The sequence below is a fragment of the Hypanus sabinus genome, chromosome 4 (assembly GCF_030144855.1).
Source record: "Hypanus sabinus isolate sHypSab1 chromosome 4, sHypSab1.hap1, whole genome shotgun sequence".
NCBI lineage: Eukaryota > Metazoa > Chordata > Chondrichthyes > Myliobatiformes > Dasyatidae > Hypanus > Hypanus sabinus.
The window spans coordinates 38,664,580-38,683,632 of NC_082709.1; the positions used below are offsets into that span (position 1 = coordinate 38,664,580).

At 37.5% G+C, this 19,053-nt stretch overlaps 1 protein-coding gene across 1 annotated transcript in view; it reads left to right on the forward strand.

Moving 5' to 3' along the window:
* Positions 1-19,053, forward strand: part of ankar (ankyrin and armadillo repeat containing) — an 82,901-nt gene that overhangs the window by 45,985 nt on the left and 17,863 nt on the right. Inside the window, exons 13-18 of the mRNA XM_059969049.1 lie at positions 1,142-1,383; positions 7,901-8,054; positions 9,824-9,985; positions 13,770-13,876; positions 15,779-15,901; positions 17,917-18,075. Of these exons, the coding sequence (XP_059825032.1) occupies positions 1,142-1,383; positions 7,901-8,054; positions 9,824-9,985; positions 13,770-13,876; positions 15,779-15,901; positions 17,917-18,075 (947 nt within the window). The remainder of the gene's footprint in view (positions 1-1,141; positions 1,384-7,900; positions 8,055-9,823; positions 9,986-13,769; positions 13,877-15,778; positions 15,902-17,916; positions 18,076-19,053) is intronic.

Below are 19,053 nucleotides of genomic sequence, written 5' to 3' on the forward strand. Positions count from 1 at the left end.
CACATAGACAATGTAGATTTCTAGTAGAGTTCTCACTTTTCCAGTAATGTTTGTAATGAGTCAGATAGAGGAAAATTGTGAGTTACCTGCTGTAAAGCAATCTTCCCACAATACATAGTTCCCTGATTACTTCCAGAGTATCAGTTTAACTATTAGAAAAAGGGTATATTCCTTAATTAAGTAACCCTATGATTGGAAAAATGGCATGGATATAGGCAAAGTAATTGATAGTTTCAATTTTCCAAGACTCTCTTTCTCCTTTAATTAGATGTTAACAGATATTGCAACTGTGTTTTCACCATGGTATCACATGTTTTCAATATGTTTTCACAAGTTCAAGAAATTGGAAGTGTACTGTAGGCTACCAATGACCATACTTAGGAAAATACAACTTCACACAAATTATCCTATAGAGAATTTTTGAAGCTAATAATAATAATAATAATGTTTCATGATAATTATTAATGACGGGATGCAGTATATACTCCAATAGTTTAATTATATGTAGTGTTAGGATAATTATTTAATGAAATGAATGAATTATAGCAAGTATATCTAAAGTAATATATGGGCAGCTAAAGAAAATGGACATTTTGACTTATGGAAATATCAGCTAATGGACAGTTCTCAGGAAATGAACCTTTATGTCACTTAGAGACTGCCTGTGTAACTGAAAAATACTCATTAGTTGATGTCTGAAAGAATTGTCTTTTGATTGTTACATAGAGCTGCTGTTTGTTTCCAACACTAGGCAAGTCAGAGACACAAGAAACTGCAGATACTGGAAAAGAAACTGCTGGAGGAAACTAACAGGACAGGCAGCATCTGCATGTGGAGGCAGAGACACAGTTGACATTTCATGTCAAGCTCCTTCTTCAGGACTGAAGCATAAAGGGGGAATAACCAAAAAAACTTCTAGAACTTTCAATCCTGATACGGAACCTTGGTCTCAACCCAAAATAACAATTGTCTTCTGTCTTCATGGAAGCTGCATGGCTGGCTGAGTTCCTCCAGCAGTTTTTTTTTGCTTTATATTCCCAGCCAGGTGAATATATAGCCAATATTCTTTGATTAATAAATTAGAATGTGTAATGAAACTCAGATTCTTAACATTTTTGTGGAATTATTTTCTATTATGTAGAAGATCTGGTGAGCTATGCTTCAGTTACTTTGGCTGAAATTGCTCGTGGAAATAGATTGAATCAGGATACAATTGCAGCTGAAGGGGCAATTCCATCTCTGGTAAAAATCCTCAGTGGACGGAAAATTAAGATGCAATTAAAGGCTGTAGCAGCAGTGGAGGTTTTAGCTGACAAAAATGCTGCAGTACAAAAAGAATTTCTTGCTTTGACTGCCGATAAACACATTTTGAAGCTTCTTAAGGTATTTTATAATCAAAATCTTGTTCGTATAATTTAAATTCAGATTAAAACATTGAGCTTGTTCTTTATGGACCAACATCTGAAAAGTTTGAAGAGATCATAAATATGGAATGAACCTCATATTTTTATGATGCTTCTTAATTTATTAAAAATAGAATTATGTTAATATATTCACATAGATTTACTGCCTTCTTGTTATCTTTTGTTTGGTTGAGATGAAGTCATCTCCAATTTAGTTCATTGAAATCTGGTCATGACACTCATCCACTCCTTTCTCTAGTGACACAGCTAGTGGAACTTTTCCTTCACAGCTCCAGCAACCAAGGTCAATGAAGAGCACTGATGTTGCCCATTTGGAGTTTGCACCTTTTCTCTGTGATTGCATGGGCACAAAGCACATAATTCAAAGTAAATTTATTATCAAAGTAGTTATATGTCACCACATACTCCCTTGAGATTCATTCTCTTGTGGGCATTCACAGTAAATATAAAGAAGTACAGTAGAATCAATGAAAAACCACGTGCATCAAAGAGGGACAGACAACCATCATGTAACATGCAACAAATTGTGCAAATAAAAAAGGTAAAAAAAATTAATAAATACGCATGTAATAAATATTGAGAAACATAAGTTGTAGGGCCCTAGAAAGTGAGCACATAGTATGTGGAATCAGTTTAGTGTCAGGTGAGGTTCAAGAGCCTCATGGTCAAGGGGTAATAAATGTTCCTGAATCTGGTAGTGTGGGACCTGAGGCTCCTGTACCTCCTTCCTGATGGCAGCAGCAAGAAGAGTGTGTGGCCTGGATGGCAAAGGTCCTTGATGATGGATGCTGCTTTCCTGCAACAGCACTCCATGTAGATGTACTTAATTGTGGGGAGGGCTTTTTCTATGACAGGCAGGGTTTACAACCTGTACTTTTTGTACACTTTTCTGTTCAAAGGCTGTGGTGCTTCCATACCAGACCATGATGCAACCAGTCAATATACTTTCCACCACACATCTATAGACGTTTGTCAAAGTTTTAAATGACTTGCAGAATCTTCACAAACTTCACAGTAAGTAGAGGTGCTGCCGTGCTTTATAGTGGCACTTGCGCACTTGGCCCCCAGGACAGGTCCTCTGAAATGATAACACTGAGGAATTTAAAGTTGCTGACCCTCTCTACCTCTGATCCTCTGATAAGGACTATCTCATGGACCTCTGATTTCCTCCTCCTAAAGTCAATAGCCAACTCCTTGGTCTTGCAGACATTGAGTGAGAGGTTGTTTTTTAGTACCAGTGAGCCAGATTTTCAATCTCCCTCCTATATGCTGATTAGTCACCTCCTTTGATTCGGCCAATAACAGGGGTGTCATCAACAAATTAAAATATGGCATTGGAACTGTAATTAGCCACACAGTCATAAGCATAAAGCAAGTAGAGCAAGGGACTAATCACACAGTCTTGTGACTGGCCTATGCTGATGGTGATTGTGGAGGAGATGTTGCTGCCCATCAAAACTGACTGGGGTCTCCAAGTGAGGAAATGTAGGATCCAGTTGCAAAAAGAGGTATTGAAGCCTAGGTCTTCAGCTTCATGATTAGTTTTGAGATGATGATAGTGTTGAATGCAGAGCTGTAGTCAATGAACAGCATCTTCAGTAACCAGATATACCAGAGTTAAATGAAGAGAAAATGAAATGGCATTTGCTGTTTGGCTGTTATGATGATAGGTTGGAGTGGATCCAAGTCACTCCTCAGGCAGGAGTTGATATGTTTTATCTCCAACCCATCAAAGCACTTTGTCACAGTGAATAAGTACTACTGGATGATAGTCATTAAGGTAAGTTACCGTATTCTTCTTGGGCACCAATATAGTTGAAGTATGCTTGAAGCATTCAGTACTTCAGACTGCCAAAGTGAGAGATTAAAGGTATCAATGAACACTTCTGCCAGTGATTAGCACAATTCTTCAGGTATGTAGTCTGGGCCAAATATATTACATGGGTTCACCCTCCTGAATGACGCTCTTGCATTGGCCTCAGAGAATGAAATCACTGGGTCATCAGGGACTGTGTGAGTTCATGAAGTTGCCTCTATGTTTTGTTGGTCAAAGCATGCATAAAAGGCATTGAGCTCATCTGGGAGCAAAACTTTGTTGTCATATATGCCACTCAGTTTGATTTTGTTGGAGGTGATAAAATTCAAGCTCTGCCATAGCTGTCGAGCATCCTTCTGTGATTCAAGTTTGGTCTGGAATTGCCACTTCACATGTAAGATGGCTTTCTGAAGGATGTACCTGAATCTCTTGTATTTTACTTACTCCAGGCCTGAGTGCCACTGATCTGGCCCTCAGCAGATTGCAGATATCATGGTTTATTCAGGGTTTCTGGTTGGGAAAGGTTGAATGATTTTATGGGGACACATGTATCCACAGCTGACTTTATAAAGTCATGACAACCATGACGTATTTGTTTAGACCCTCCTTTGAGTCCTTGTGTGCGGCCTGACTCAAAGCAATCCCATTGCTGCTCTTCTGCCTCCCACGACCACTCTTTGTTGGCCTTACCTCAGAAGCCTTGCTCTTTAGCCTCTACCTGTACATAGGTAGGAGGAAGGCAGCTAAATGATCAGATTTCCTGAAAGGTGAGCTAGGGATGGAACAGTAGTATTCAGTTGAGACCTGTTGATGATAAATGGGCAGAGATTTCTTCAAGCAGGCCTGATTGAAGCCCTCAGCAGAGATTTGAAAGGTATCCAGATAGGCTGTTTCTTGTTTGCTAATCGCAGCACTCACTACGAGTGCTTGGTTAACATCCACATTTGGTTGTATGTAAACTGACTGCTGTCAGGTTCGTGGAGGAGAACTCTTGGTAAGTAGAACAGATGGCACTTAATCATCAGATGATCCAGGTTGGGAGCACAACAGTGCAACAAGACCACTACATCCAAGAATCACTAAGTATTTATCATGAAATACAATCCTCCACCTCTTGCCTTTTTTTGAATTAGCTGTTCAATCCATCGTATGGATTGAGAACCCCTCTATCAGAAATGCTGTATCCAGCATTTCCATTGAGAGCCACGACTCAGTAAAACAGAAAATGCAGTAATCACTCATTTCCCTCCAAAGCAGGAATCTTGTCCTTAGGTCCTCTGTCTTGTTCTCCAGTAACTGTACATTTGCTAACAAGATGCTAGGTAGAGGAAAATTTGCACCCTAATGTTGGGATGCCCCAGCTTCCTTCCACATCCCAGAGACATGCCAGTTGTTCTATTAGTTGACCATTGTAAATTGCCTCTACAGTTAAGGAATCCAATATCAGCTGGAGGAATTTGATGGGTGTAGATTATAAGGGAAATTGATGGGGAAAATGGGATTGTTCTGTGAGTTGGCATAGATTTGGTGGATGGACTGGTTTCATTCTTTGTTTTAAAGAACTGTGAAAAATTCTTCTTCCTATGTTTATCTGTTTTCTCTACTATTTACTTCATTTTCTCAAAATGCTGCCACGTTTTTGGCATTTTTTGGTGAAAAAACTTCTGAATACTCTGTATTAGCAATCATATTAAATTTGCTAGAGACACCAACTTCATACTGTCTGATAATTTGCATGGTTGCTTATATTTTGAAAGGTTATTTTTAAAGTTAGCTTAGACCTTTTTTTGTCTAATTAGAGAATGTGAGCATTTCTAACATGACCAAGATTTATTGCCGGTCCCTTACATCCTTGGAAGATAATGATAAGCCACCACCTTGAACATCTGCAGACTTGTGATGATGTTGGTTTCATAGTGATACTAAATTACGTGCCAAATATTTAGACCCAGCAAAAAAATAACAGCAATGTATTGTATGTCCAGATACTGTGAACTAGATGGGGGTGGGGGTGCTGCAGATAATGGAATTTCATTTTCTTGTTCTTATTGGTAGTAGAGATCATACATTTAGTCAAAGAATCCTTGGCAAATTGCAACAGTGTATTTTATAGATGGCACATTCTGCAACCATCTTGTGCCAATGGTGGAGCAAGTTTATGGTGGTGGAATGTGTGCCATCCAAGTGGCTGTTATATTTACTTGCACTTATTCAAGCAAACAGAGAGTATTCCATCACTCAGTTGGCTTGCCAGAAATTGGGGAGTTAGGAGATGAGTCACTCACTGATGATATATCTCACTTGCTCCTATGATTACAATCTTGATTAGTGATCCATTTTTCTTTTTGGTTAGAAGTGAATCTCAGGATGTTGATGGTGGTGACTCAGCATCAGTAATGTTGTTAACTATCAAGGATGGTAATAAAGCTTACTTTGGTTGGAGGCAGTCTTTGCTGGATATTCTAAGAGTGTGAATGCTATTTGTCATTTTCAAATGTAATTTGAATGTCATCACTTATTCCCTTGGGAAAATTCTTGCAGCAGTGTTAAGCTTATATAATTGTCCCCAAACAACCATAATCATCTTCTCTTAGATTAGGTTATGAATCCATTCTTCAGAGCATTTTCACTTTGATTCCCATTGTCTTCAAGTTTGTGAAGTTCAGCAACCATTCTCACCTCATTTCTGGAATTCAAACCATCAACCTAAAATGTCATCACGTTACTTTTTTCACAGATGCTGCTGACCTGTTGGGTACTTACAGCATTTTCTGTATCTATTTAAAGTTTCCACCGTCTGCAGTTTTAATGTTTTTCAAATTGCCTGATGTTTGAATACTATGATGACTGTAAAACCGTATGACTGCAAATTTCTCTGTCTTATCATTAGTATTTATTTGCCGTACTTTACCATTATCGAGGATGGGGATGTACTTGGAGTCTCCTCTGCCCATTATTGGTTTAATTATTATAACTTGATTAATTATAATTAAAATTGTTTAATTATACTATTTTTGACATGACGTGGTATGCCTGCAAAGCTTTGATCTGATTTGATACATGTTGGATCACTTAGCTCAGCCTACAGCAAACGGCTTCCTCTGTTTCACATTCATACAGTCTTGCTGACATTCAATAGCATTACTGTTGCTGAGCCCTTGAAATTTCAGCAGCTTAGCACCTAACATTTGGGAATGTCTGGTGCTGCAATTGATATGCTTGTCTACATTTTATTGGTCCAGTGTTGTTCTTGATGGTAGTGGTAGAGCAAAGAATATTCCACACCATGAGAAGTTTGATTTTGTTGGAATTAAATTTTGTTTCCGCTGTAGTCCATTTCATCCATCTGTGCTCAGTGTTTGGTTACTAGATATACTGTACACTCAGTGACCATTTTATTTGATTCACCTGTACATCCACTTGTTACTGCAAGTATTAAATCAGCCAATTTATGCATAAAAGCATGCAGACATGGTCAAGAAGGTCAGGTTTTCTTCAGACCAACATCAGAAAAAGGAAAAAAATGTGATCTAGATGACTTTGACTGTGAAATGATTGTTAATGCCAGACAGGGTGGTTGGATTATCTTGGAAACTACTGGTTTCCTGGATTTTTACGCACAGGAGTCTCTAGAGTTTACAAAGAATGATGTGAAAAGCAAAAAAAAAAATCAAGTGAGCAGCAAGTCTGTGGGCAAAAATGCCTTGATAATGAGAGAAGTCAAAGGAGAATGGCCAGACTAGTTCAAGGTGACAGCATGGCCACAATAGCTCAAGTAACCAGGCATTACAACAGTGGAGTGCTGAAGAGCATCTCTGAATGCACAGCATGTCGAACTGTGAAGTGGATGGGCTACAGCAGCAGAAGAACATGAAGAACAAACTAACCTTTTGACCATGTCTGCTTGCTTTTATGTATTGAGTTGCTGCCACATGATTGGCTGATTAGCAGGCATACAAGTGTACCTAATTAAGTGGCCACTGAGTAGATAATACAGTACATTCATGACTTAACATTCTTAATAAGTAACATTATATCAGCAAAATGTCAATTTTGTTAATATAAGTTTCTTGAGCAAACATTCCAATAGTCGTTACACAGGTTTCAGCCTCTCAGTGCAGGGCCATAAATTGTGGACTTTCCCATTGCAGGAGCTATATCAAATATCATCACATTCCTCAGCACATAATTGTGGACTATAGAAGGGGGTTATCCACTCTGTTCTCCTTGCACTGGAAAACAATTAGGTTTTGAGTAGAATAGGGGACATCTTTCACCAAGATGATCAAATTCCAGCAGCAGTTAATGTTTGTTTTTGTGTACATCCTTGGAGCACAGAGTCATGCTTTGCACACTTGTTTGGGATGAATTTAAACAAAGACCATCACATCTGACTTTAGATCACCTTAGCATACATACTGTACATTCTGGAAGTAGAAGCTCCACCCCCCCCCCCACCCCATCTCTCCCCATCCAGATTAACATGTGCATACCTTCAACGTTTGAACTGCAGCGAATGAAAATGCTCACCATCATCTTGCTTCTGAAGGCAATAGGGATAAGTAACTATTAGTAGTTTTGCTGCTTACTTCTGTATAATGTTCTCATGTGCATATCATATGGGAAAACTTTAAACACTGTCATTCCATACTTTTTTCAGGTTTTTGAGATTGAGATCAGAGAACAGGCTGCAACAGCTATTTGGGCTCTGGCAGGACAGACTTTGACTCAACGAACACGTATGGCCAAGGAAATTGGCTATAATTTGATCATTGATCTTCTATTATCTTCATCTGATAAAATGCACTATGTTGGTAAATAGTTTTCTAATAAATAATGAAAAACATAACACTAAGCATAGATTTCTAATGTGATTATAAATTGTGCTAAGATACTGATGTATGGTACAACTGTGGTTAATGTGCAAATGTAATGAACCTCAGTTCTGTTTTCAGAATAAAAGGGAGAAGTAATAGGAAGAAAGGCCCCATGTGCACTTTGTAGTGGCATTTACAATGACCTGGATACAATTTGTCCAAGCACTCAGCCAGCTTCAGATGTTGCACTATAGTGTAGCAAGTAAGGGCATCAAAAATACCATTTGTTTATAATTTTTGTGGAATATATTTTTCTACTTAAATATCCACATTCATGAGGTTTCTCTCCTACTTCCTTGAGCAGATCATTCTTTCTAAAATAATAAATTTTAAACAATTAGGATTGCATATAATGCTGAGATTGTCTTCTTATAACAAATATTGTTAAAGGGAAATTTGGTCAAAGTGTTACAAATTATGTGGGATTTTCTTAAGATGATAAAAAATGTTTCTATTGACAGAGAACAACCAGAAATACTGATTCAAAACAATACGAAAATTGGGGAAGTGAATAGAGTTTATTTCATGTGGCAAGCTTCCTCCCACAATCCAAAGACGTATCAATTGGTAGGTTAATTGATCATTGTAAATTGTCCCGTGATTAGGCTGGTGTTACTGGCATCGTGGCTCAAAGGGCCGGAAAGGCCTATTCCATGCTGTGTGTCAATAAAATAAAACAAAATAAAATAAAATAAAATAAAGATAGAATGCAAGGACAGACAGCATTGTAACATTCAAAAGGATATTAGGTATATATATAAACATTTGCAAGCGTTTGGAGAAAGAACAATGCCACAGACAATACACTGAGTGTCATTCTACTGTGGTGTATTATTCATTGGGAGTGCAGTTGTTAAACAGTTAAATAACTGAAAATTCAGAAAAGAAATTAATATCCTTATGGAAATTATGAAAGAATTAGTAATTCACTTGAATTAGTGTTCTCCACAGAGAAACCTACAGGACAAATATTTGTATTTGTTAATTTATATCCTAGTCTGCAGAATCTCTGAAAATATAAAATTATTATATAATATGATATAAATATTAATAACAATAAGATATTATATAATATACATTATGAAATAAAAAATACAACATATGAAAAATTATAAACTATGAAATTATTAAGTAGAATCAGGAAACTCATTGGGGCACAAATTATTTGCTATCTAATGTAGGAGTTTTTGTTTATTCTTCAAGTTAGGGTTTATTTAGGGTATAAGTAAATTAAGTTGTTTTTTATTCAGATTTATTGCACATAACTAATTTTGGACTTCTAGACATTCTGCAGAATATCAGTATATGAAATAATCAAACTGAGTAAGTAAAACATTAAATTGCTATCATTTTGGAAACATAAACAGCTGTTTAAAAATTTGGTTTAATAATTATGTTCCTTAAATTACGTAGGATATTTGTGGTTGTTAATCATGGCAGTCATTTCTTAATATAGATTAGGTGGTATTGCCACTTTATTACTTTTCATACACTATAAGGGACAACATTATGAAGTACAGTTAATGAAAACAGAAAGATTTTTGGATTTTCTGCCTTGGTTATCAAACATTTCAACATTGTTAATGAATCAATTTGAATTGTATTTCAGGAGAATATCTATGTGAATCAGTTTTCTTAACATAGTTGGGATCACTACTATTCCCACAGCAAACAATTATATTAAAACAATTGTTTTATTTACTTAGCTTGCCAGGCAATGATTGCCCTGAGTGAGTGCAACAAGGAACAACAAAACAAAATATGTGCAAAAAATGGAATCCCTCCCTTGATTCGACTTTTACGGAGCTCAAATATATCTTTGCGCACATTGTTGAGTGGCATCACTGCCCTGGGTACTATGTGTGTTGGTTAGTACACTCTTTTTACTAGAAATTATATTAAAGGCATTTGGAGATGCACAATTAGTACATGTCATAAAAGATCACCTTACGTTGAAAATTATTCTCCCTTATTATCTCATTCCTATATGCTTCTAGGTTCCTTAAGGTAAACATAGCCAGGGGAGGTAGTGGGGTTAATCTCCCACTACCTATTGAATGCTCATAATGATGTGTCTCTGATAACCAAGTCCAGCTCCTGGCCTTCACAAACTACTAACCCCAGCAGAACAGTTTCTACTGACAGGAGAAGGAGCAAAGCCAGGTTACTGATGTCTTCAAACCAGTCACTTCGGGCAGATGAGGCTCTTTAGCTTATCTAGGAGAAGGATAACTCTGGCCTCAAAACTCTGGTGCCTTGAGGTGAATACCCACTCATAGGGAAGACTTCAGAAACAAATATCACTGTGCGAAGCACAGAAACAAGTATCACTATGATGATTGTATGCTCTAATATCGATTGTTTGGTGACAATAAAGTAAAGAAAAGGAGTAAACTCCAATGAAAAGTCCAGAACTGGAGTCCCTAAGGAAGTACTACATTGAGTTCAATGCTAACTGGCTACTCCTGTGATGCTGCTCGTGCCTAATTGTATCAGTCTATGCTGTCCCTTTGGATTAATCAGCTGCCTAGAGAAAGGGAGCCTGCTGCATGGGCAGCAATTTGCTCTCCATATTGTACTGCCTTTTCTTGCATATTGTATCACATAGATAGCTAGACGTAAAATCCAAGGTTGACCCCGACCAATGGAGGGCCTCAACAATATGCTTCCTTGTCACCATCTGAGATTATATCAACAACAGTTGTGTCATATGCAAATTTATAGATGGCATTTGAGCTGTGGGTAAATACACAATCAGGAGTGCAGAGCAAGTAGACCAGTGGTATCCTTGAGCTGCATCTGCTTTGTCAGTGAGGGAGATGTTATTTTCAATCCACACTGGTGTGGTGTCCTGATGAGGAAGTCAGGGATCCTTTTCCAGGGAGAGCTACAGAAGCCCAGGTTTTGAAGCTTGTTGATTAGTATTGAGGGGATTGAATGTTGAGCTATAATCTATAAACAACAGCATGACATAGGTTTGCTGTTGTTCAGGTTGTCCAAGACCCAGTGAAGAGACAGTGAGATTGCATCTGCTGTAGACCTATTGTGGAGGTATGCAAATTGCAACAAATCCAGGTCATTGCTTTGGCAAGAATTAATTGAAGCTATGACCTTCCTCTCAATGTGTGTAAATGTGTAGCTACTAGGAAATAGTCAATGAGACAGTTCATCCTGCTCTCTTGACACTGGTATGACTGATGTCCCTTTGAAGCAGCTGAGAACCTCCAACTACAGCAATGAGATACTGAGGATGTCCTTGAACACAACCTATTGACACAGGTGTCCAGACCCTGCCAGGGACACCATCAGGGCCTGACACCTTGCAAGGATTCACCCTCATGAAAGGTAAATAATGGAGAGAAGTATATAATGTTATGAGCATAGATGGGTTAGATAGCCAGTCTTTTTCCCAGGGTGGAAATGTTAAAGGTCAGATGGCAGAGTAGAAGTTTAATGAAGATTTATGAGGCAGGGTTTTTTTACTCAGAGAGTGGTAGGTGCCTGAAACACACCACCAGGGATGATGTTACAAGCAGGTATGATTGATGTTTAAGAGGCACTTAGGCAGACACATGAACAGGCAGGGAAGAAAGGGGTGCAGAGCTTATACTATCAGAACAAGAGAACAAAATAAAATTAAAACTAGGCTAAAATCAGATATAAGATTTTGGTTTTAGGGTAAGGTATGGAGATAGTAGGAAAGGGCACCTTTTGAAATCTTAATGGAAAAACTTGATACCTGTATTTACTTTGCTGACAGGACCTTTGATCAGAGAGAGTTCTTCTGATTTCTTTTGCTCTGCAATGACTTAGACGTGGAGTCAAGTAATGATTTGAAGACAAGTTGGACACTGTTTTTGGATATCTTGTCAAATTACATGGAGTATACGTTGGAAAGATGATCTGAAGTATAAATCAGTCATTATATAATTAAAAGCTCAATAAGTGGAATAATCGGATCTATTTCAGCATCCCTTCAATATGTTTTTGAATAATTATAGCAATATTCAATTTTAAATACATCTCTAATTTGAAATGTATTATTATATAACTATAATGCTTTTGACTGGTTCAACTGTACTGCCAACCAACACCAAACAAAGAGATCTGTATGTTCCACCCCACCATAGGTCCTTGCATATTTCTCAAAACTCAAATAATCCCTTCAAAAGGAGTTTCAGATATTACAAACTACATTGCCATGATATGTTAAATCCCTGTTTTGAAAGGAAACACTTATTATTTTGCCTCATCCAAATTAGAAGCTCCTTATGAAGATGCCACAGTTTGGATATCCTGCAAAGTCATTGCAGAACAAAATAAATCAGAAGAACTCTCTCTGATCAAAGGTCCTGTCAGTAAAATAAATATAGGTACCAAGTTTTTCCCATTAAGATTTCAGAAGATTCCCTTTCCTACTATCTCCATACCTTACTCTAAAACCAAAATCTCATAGATTAATTGTGATTCTTGAGTTGTATTTCACCAAAACAGGCCCTTCAGTAATTCATCTACAGCCACCAAGATGCCTAAATAAGCCAATTCCATTTGCCTGTGTATGGTGTATTTCTGTCTAAATCTTTCTTATACATGTACCTATCCAAATGTTTTTTTAGGTATTGTAATTATATCTGCTTCCTCTGGAAGCTCATTCCATATATCCATTACTGTCCACGTGAAAAAATTACCCCACAGATCCCTTTTAAACCTTGTAATGATCATTTTTTGGATGAATGAAAAGTTTCAATGTTTTAGTTTATATGAATCTTAACCACAACCCCTCTCACTTTAAACCAATGCCCTCATTTAAAATTCCTCTACTTCAGGAAAAAATATGTGACTATCAATCTGATCTATACTCCATTTAATTTTCTAAACTTCTCGGCCCTTCATATAATTCAAGCTCTCCAATCCCAGAAGCATCTGTGTGAATCTTTTCTGCATCTCTCTAGCTTAATCACATCCTTCTTATAGTATTGCAACCAGTATTGCTCTCAAAACGTACTCCAAGTACCATCTCACCAACATTTTGTACAACTGACTCTTATCATGTTATGTAAAACCTTAAACTAAAATACCATTGTCATCTTATGTATCATAACTAGGTAGAAATTCAATATTGAGTCCAAAACTCGGTGACATGCTCAGCTGAAGGATGTCTCTCCTAAAGCTTCTGCTGAGCCTTATTGTAATAGTAGAGGGAGCCACAGAGAGATAGGTCAACATGGGAGTGGGATGAAGAATTAATGTAGAAAAGCCTTTGTTAGCACTCATAGAGATGAAGCCATATTTCAGAAAGAAGGAGAATATGTCAGATGCACCCATGTGGAAAATCTGAATGCTGAAGCAAATGCAGTGGTAATAGAGGAACTGAGGAAATGGAATAGTTCTTTCAAGAAGAAGGACAGGAGAAAGTATGGTTGAGGTGATTATGAGAGTCAGTAATAAATATTTATGACTCACCTTTCCCATGAGATAGAGTTGGGGTGATTCAGACAGAGAAAGGAAGAGCCAAATTCCACCTTGCTTTTCCCTATATATGATGAACTCCAACACTTACTTCAGTTTCAGGAGAAGAAATAAAGTTATTAATATATATATAATTATTTCTGTATATAATCTATTTAAACAATTACATGTTTCTTTGTGTAGGTGTTGCACATAAAAATAATCCAATTAGTCAGCAGAAGATTGTAGAAGAGGGCGGCATAGATGTACTTCTCTATTTGCTTTTTTCAACACATTCTCCCCAAGTGCAGGTAACACTGGATGGATTATTACAGTAGTAAAACTGCATACACTTGTGATAATTGGAGCAATTTATATTAGAGGAAAACAAGTCTCTCATTACCCAAAGGCAACACGAGTGAATCTGCAGATGCTGGAAATAAATTTTTAAAAACCCATGTGCTTGCAGTGCTTAGATCATTGTATGCATGGCAACCTTCAGATACTTAAACTAATGCTGCTTTAACATTTAATTATACTTCATTGTATCAGGAGAAAAATATCAGTTGTTTGAACTAAAACAAAAGATTGTTTTATAAGGAGAAGAGTAAAGGTATCAGAGGCAGTCAACAAGAAGCAATTAGAATAAAAAGGCTTAAGCCTATTTTACAGGGTTAGAGTAATTTAGCAGTGGCTGCAGACACCTGATCTGCCAATACATTTTACTTAGGGGTTCCAGGAGCTTCTTGAAATGAATGTTGGACTTCACTTCAATGTTAAAGTGAATCGTTTATGTTCATTCCAGGTCCAGAATCCCAAATAGTTTGGTTTAAAAATTGTGATACTAAACCTCCAGTTGGTACTTTACAGTCTTGAGTAGCAATCTGGTAAACCTTGAAATCAATTAGAAGCAATGTTCCTCACATGTTAGTTTAACTCAGAAATGATGCAAACGATATTCTACAAGCTCAAAAAGAGCCAAGAACTTGGAAGATGTTCGGCATTTTGAGGTGGTAGAACTAGAAAGCACTGAAAGAACACTTATGCACAGCTACAGGTATGAGTACTCCCTCCAGAGCATCCTTATCAGTTGTGGTCATATCTCTGGGCCTCTGAATTGTCTGAAATTCATTTAGCCAGTCAGGCAAACATTCTAATAGTATCTTGACTAGCAAATCAACTTGTTTATTTGGTTTGCACCAAGATGTAAGCTTGTTGTACCTCTTTTGAAACACAAATAATTTAGCCAGCCCTTCACCTTCACCTTTCTGAGGGCTATAATATGAATTCAGAAACATGGAAACTGATCATCCCAAAACAGATCATGATAGGGTTCATTCTCCACAAAGATATCTAAAATACACAAGTCATGTAAGATTATTAAACAGTTAGCACCAAAAGGAGGAGAGGATGAACCATGTTCAATTGTTATCATGTGACAAGGATTTATTTTCTTCAAAATTAGTGCAGCCACTGTCTTGGGATACATTATCTGCATCTAACGATGATCTGATTTTATTTGAGGACTGCTATAGCTGCATATTGTATATAAAACAGTCATGAATTTAAATAGTATATCTAGCATGGAAATATGATCTTCTTCATTACAAGAAGTCTTAAAATTCCCACGTCTAATATTTTGCACAATTCAGATATGATGCCTGAGGTAGACAGCTACCCTATTTTGTGTGTTAGTTCATGTATCTACCTCTGCTTTGTAATATTTTGAGATCTCTTTTTCAGTTTATTTTCATATATCTAATTGTGATTTCTTTGGTATTTTGCAAGGTGTGGGAAAACATCACCATATTAGTGTATAGGGAAATGCAAGGATCACAATTTTTTGATAAGAGAGGTAGTTAGAATTTCACATGTGGATCTGTACTGAGCAGTAGTTTACACTTTCAAATCTAACAAATAATTTACATAGATCTCCAGTGAACATTAATCAAGTCCCTCATTTACACATAAAAAGCAATATTAACAATTGTTTTTTTTTTCAAAACTGTATTAAGGTATATCTGGCAATTAGTGCAATTCTTTTTGGTTTTTAGTCAGCAATTTAATTAAAAATTAAAAAAATATGCCAGGAAAACTTTCCATAAATGTACTCATCATGAGAAATTATGTGGAATAATAAGAACAAAACTGAAGTATTTTTCATTTACAGTAACTAGCAATAATGTATCAATTTATTTTTGTATATACTGTAGGTAGAAGCAATCTATAGCTTGGCTTGCATTATGTTGGGAAACAGTGAACTACAGAAGTTGTTAAAGGAGAAAAAAGGCTTTAACTACAAGACTGTATTGAATCATCTTAAAGCTGATGATGAAGTAAGCAGCTGTTGAATGGTACAATGTAAAAAAAAATTTATAGGATTGAATTGAATTGACTTTACTACATTCTTTATATACATGAGGAGTAAAAATCTTTATGTTACGTCTCTAAGTGTGCAATGTACAATTTATAATAATTTATAATAAATATTATGTGTACAACAGGATAGTCAATATAACATAGAAATACAGTTGTGTCAGCATGAATTAAGGAGTCTTATGGCCAGGTTCAAGAAGTTGTCCCAGAGCCTGTTGGTCCTGGCTTTTATGCTGCAGTACTGTTTCCCAGATGGTAGCAGCTGGAACAGTTTGTGGTTGAGGTGACTTGGGTCTCCAATGATTCTTCAGGCCCTTTTTACACATCTGTCTTTGTAAATGTCCTGAATAGTGGGAAGTTCACATCTACAGATGTGCTGGGCTGTCCACACCATTCTCTGCAGAGTCCTGCGATTGAGGGAAATACAGTTCCCATACCAGGCAGTGATGCAGCCAGTCAGGATGTTCTCAATTGTGCCCCTATAGAAAGATCTTAGGATCTGGGGGCCTGTACAAAAATTCTTCAACCATCTGAGTTGAAGGAGGTGTTGTTGTGCTTTTTTCACCACACAGCCTGTATGTACAGCCCACGTGAGATTCTCAGTGATGTTTATGCCAAGGAACTTAAAGCAGTACACCCTCTCAATCCCAGATCTATTGATGTCAATAGGGGCTAGCCTGTCTCCATTCCTCCTGTAGTCCACAATCAGCCCCTTTCTTTTTGCAACATTGAGGGAGAGTTTGTTTTCTTGATACCACTGTGTCAGGGTGATGACTTCTTCTCTGTAGGCTGCCTCATTATTATTTGAGATTTGGCCAATCAGTGTAGTGTCATTAGCAAATTTAATTAACAGATTGGAACTGTGGGTGGCGACACAGTTATGGGTATACAGAGAGTAAAGGAGGGGGCTTAGTACACAGCCTTGAGGGGCACCTGTGTTGAGGGTCAGAAAGGCAGAAGTGAGGGAACCCATTTTTACTATCTGCCTGCAATCTAACAGGAAGTCCAGGATCCAACTACACAAGGCAGGTTGAAGGCCGAGGTCTCTGAGCTTCTTGTCGAGCCTGGAGGGAATTATGCTGTTGAATGCTGAACTGTAGTCCAAGAACAGCATTCTCATACAAGCATCCCTCTTCTCCCGGTGTGTAAGGATGGTGTGCAGAGTTGTGGCTATTGCGTCATCTGTTGATTGGTTGTGCCGGCAAATTGTAGGGGGTCCATTGTGGGTTGTAGCATGCTGCAGATGTTGTCCTTGACCAGCCTCTCAAAGCATTTGCTTATTATTATTGAGGTGAGTGCGACAGGGCGCCAGTCATTCAGACATGTAACCTTGGTCTTTTTAGGTATCAGAACATCTTGTGAATATTTTGGTAGAACATTCTCATTTGTGAATGGAATGGACATTCCACAATGTTCTGTAAATTAAAATGAATTTTATTTTAAAATAAGTTTAAATTTTCATTAGATATTGTCACTATATTGTTATATTTTGTTGTGTAAAATCCCTGTAACAATAAATCTTCTTTGTATAATGTTAAATGTGACTGCAAATAAACAAAACATTAACCGATAGTGACATGAGCCTCAGGAATTGAACCATAGAGTCTGGATGATCCCAGGTTAACTATTTGCTGTAAAAGCATCCATGGGAAAAAGAACGCATGAAAGTAGAAAGCACTTCTATACTTGTTCATCAGCCATGACTCAAGATGAAAAGGAATGTGCAGCATTTTAATAGAGACATGCCTATTTCAAAGACAGTCATATATGATTTTAAAAAGGTACACCTTTTGTAACCAAATAAATAGATTGCAGATGTATACTTTCTTCATGCACAGTAGATAAAATTCAGTGTTACTTATTTCCATGACCATAATATACACTAGCTAAAATTGCTTATTATTCATTTCTATTGATATATTTTTCAATAATCAATTAAACTCATTGTAGTTATTATTTACCTGTCATATTTCAGGATGGTATTTTAAGAGCAGGTGGTGCTTTAGCCCTCTGTGTGTTCAACAGTCCAAAACAGCAACTTCTGATAAATGAATCTGGAGGCATTCCTGCATCAATATACCAGAATTTTTTGCAATCTGGGAAAGAAGTGGATCAGGCCAATGCCGCATTTCAGGTATTCTTCCAGGGGAATTATCTCTAAAGCTAACCTGATAAATGAATCCAATTATCTTCACATTCTAAAACCTTATATCCAGAATGCACCACTAGCCTTGGTGTCACAGAGTTGTACAGCATTAAAAAGTCTCTTTGGCTCACCATGTTCATGCTGTCTGTTGTACCTACCTATTATAATCCCATGTGTCCATATTAGGTACATATCCTTCTGATTTTTGGGGGCCCAGATCATAGTCAGTCCTGGGTTTCTGGCTTTGGTCCAGATCATTATTAGCTGATGTTTGTTTGATGATAGTGTATGAAAGTTGAAGATAGAATTGAGGTGAGTTAATGAAATAAAAACCTACAGGATGTATTTCTGATTTTAGAATTTCCACAGTACAACCCTACATGAGAGATTTTTGGGAGCAAGCCATAAAGCTGGGAAGCAGGACCGCCAAGGTCAGAATCTCTGGATTGCTGCCTGTGCCACACACCAGTGAGGGTTAGAATAGGAGCCTGTGACAGATTTGACATGGCTGAGAAACTACTGCAGGGGGCAGGGTTTCAGGTTTCTGGATCATTGGGACCTCTTCTGTGGAAGGCATAGCCTGTCCAAAAGGGAAGGGTTACTCCTGAACCTATGGGGGACTAATAACTTTGCAGGCAGGTTTGTTAGAGCTGTTTGGGAGGAATTAAACTAATTTGGCAAGGGAATGGGAACCAGACTGATAGGGCTAAGGAAGGGGTAGTTGGTTTACAAACAGAACTCGTGTGTAGTGAGACTTGCTAGCAAGGGCAGAGTTGCAGTCAATAGGATAAGTTGTAAAAGGTGCTAAATGTAGAACTGAAGGTGCTATATTTGAATGCATGCAGTATACAGAAAAAGGTAGATGAACTTGTAGCACATTTACAGATAGGCATGTATGATGTTGTGGGCATCACTGAATCATGGCTGAAAGAAGATTATACGGTAGCTGGCAGCTTAACATCCAAG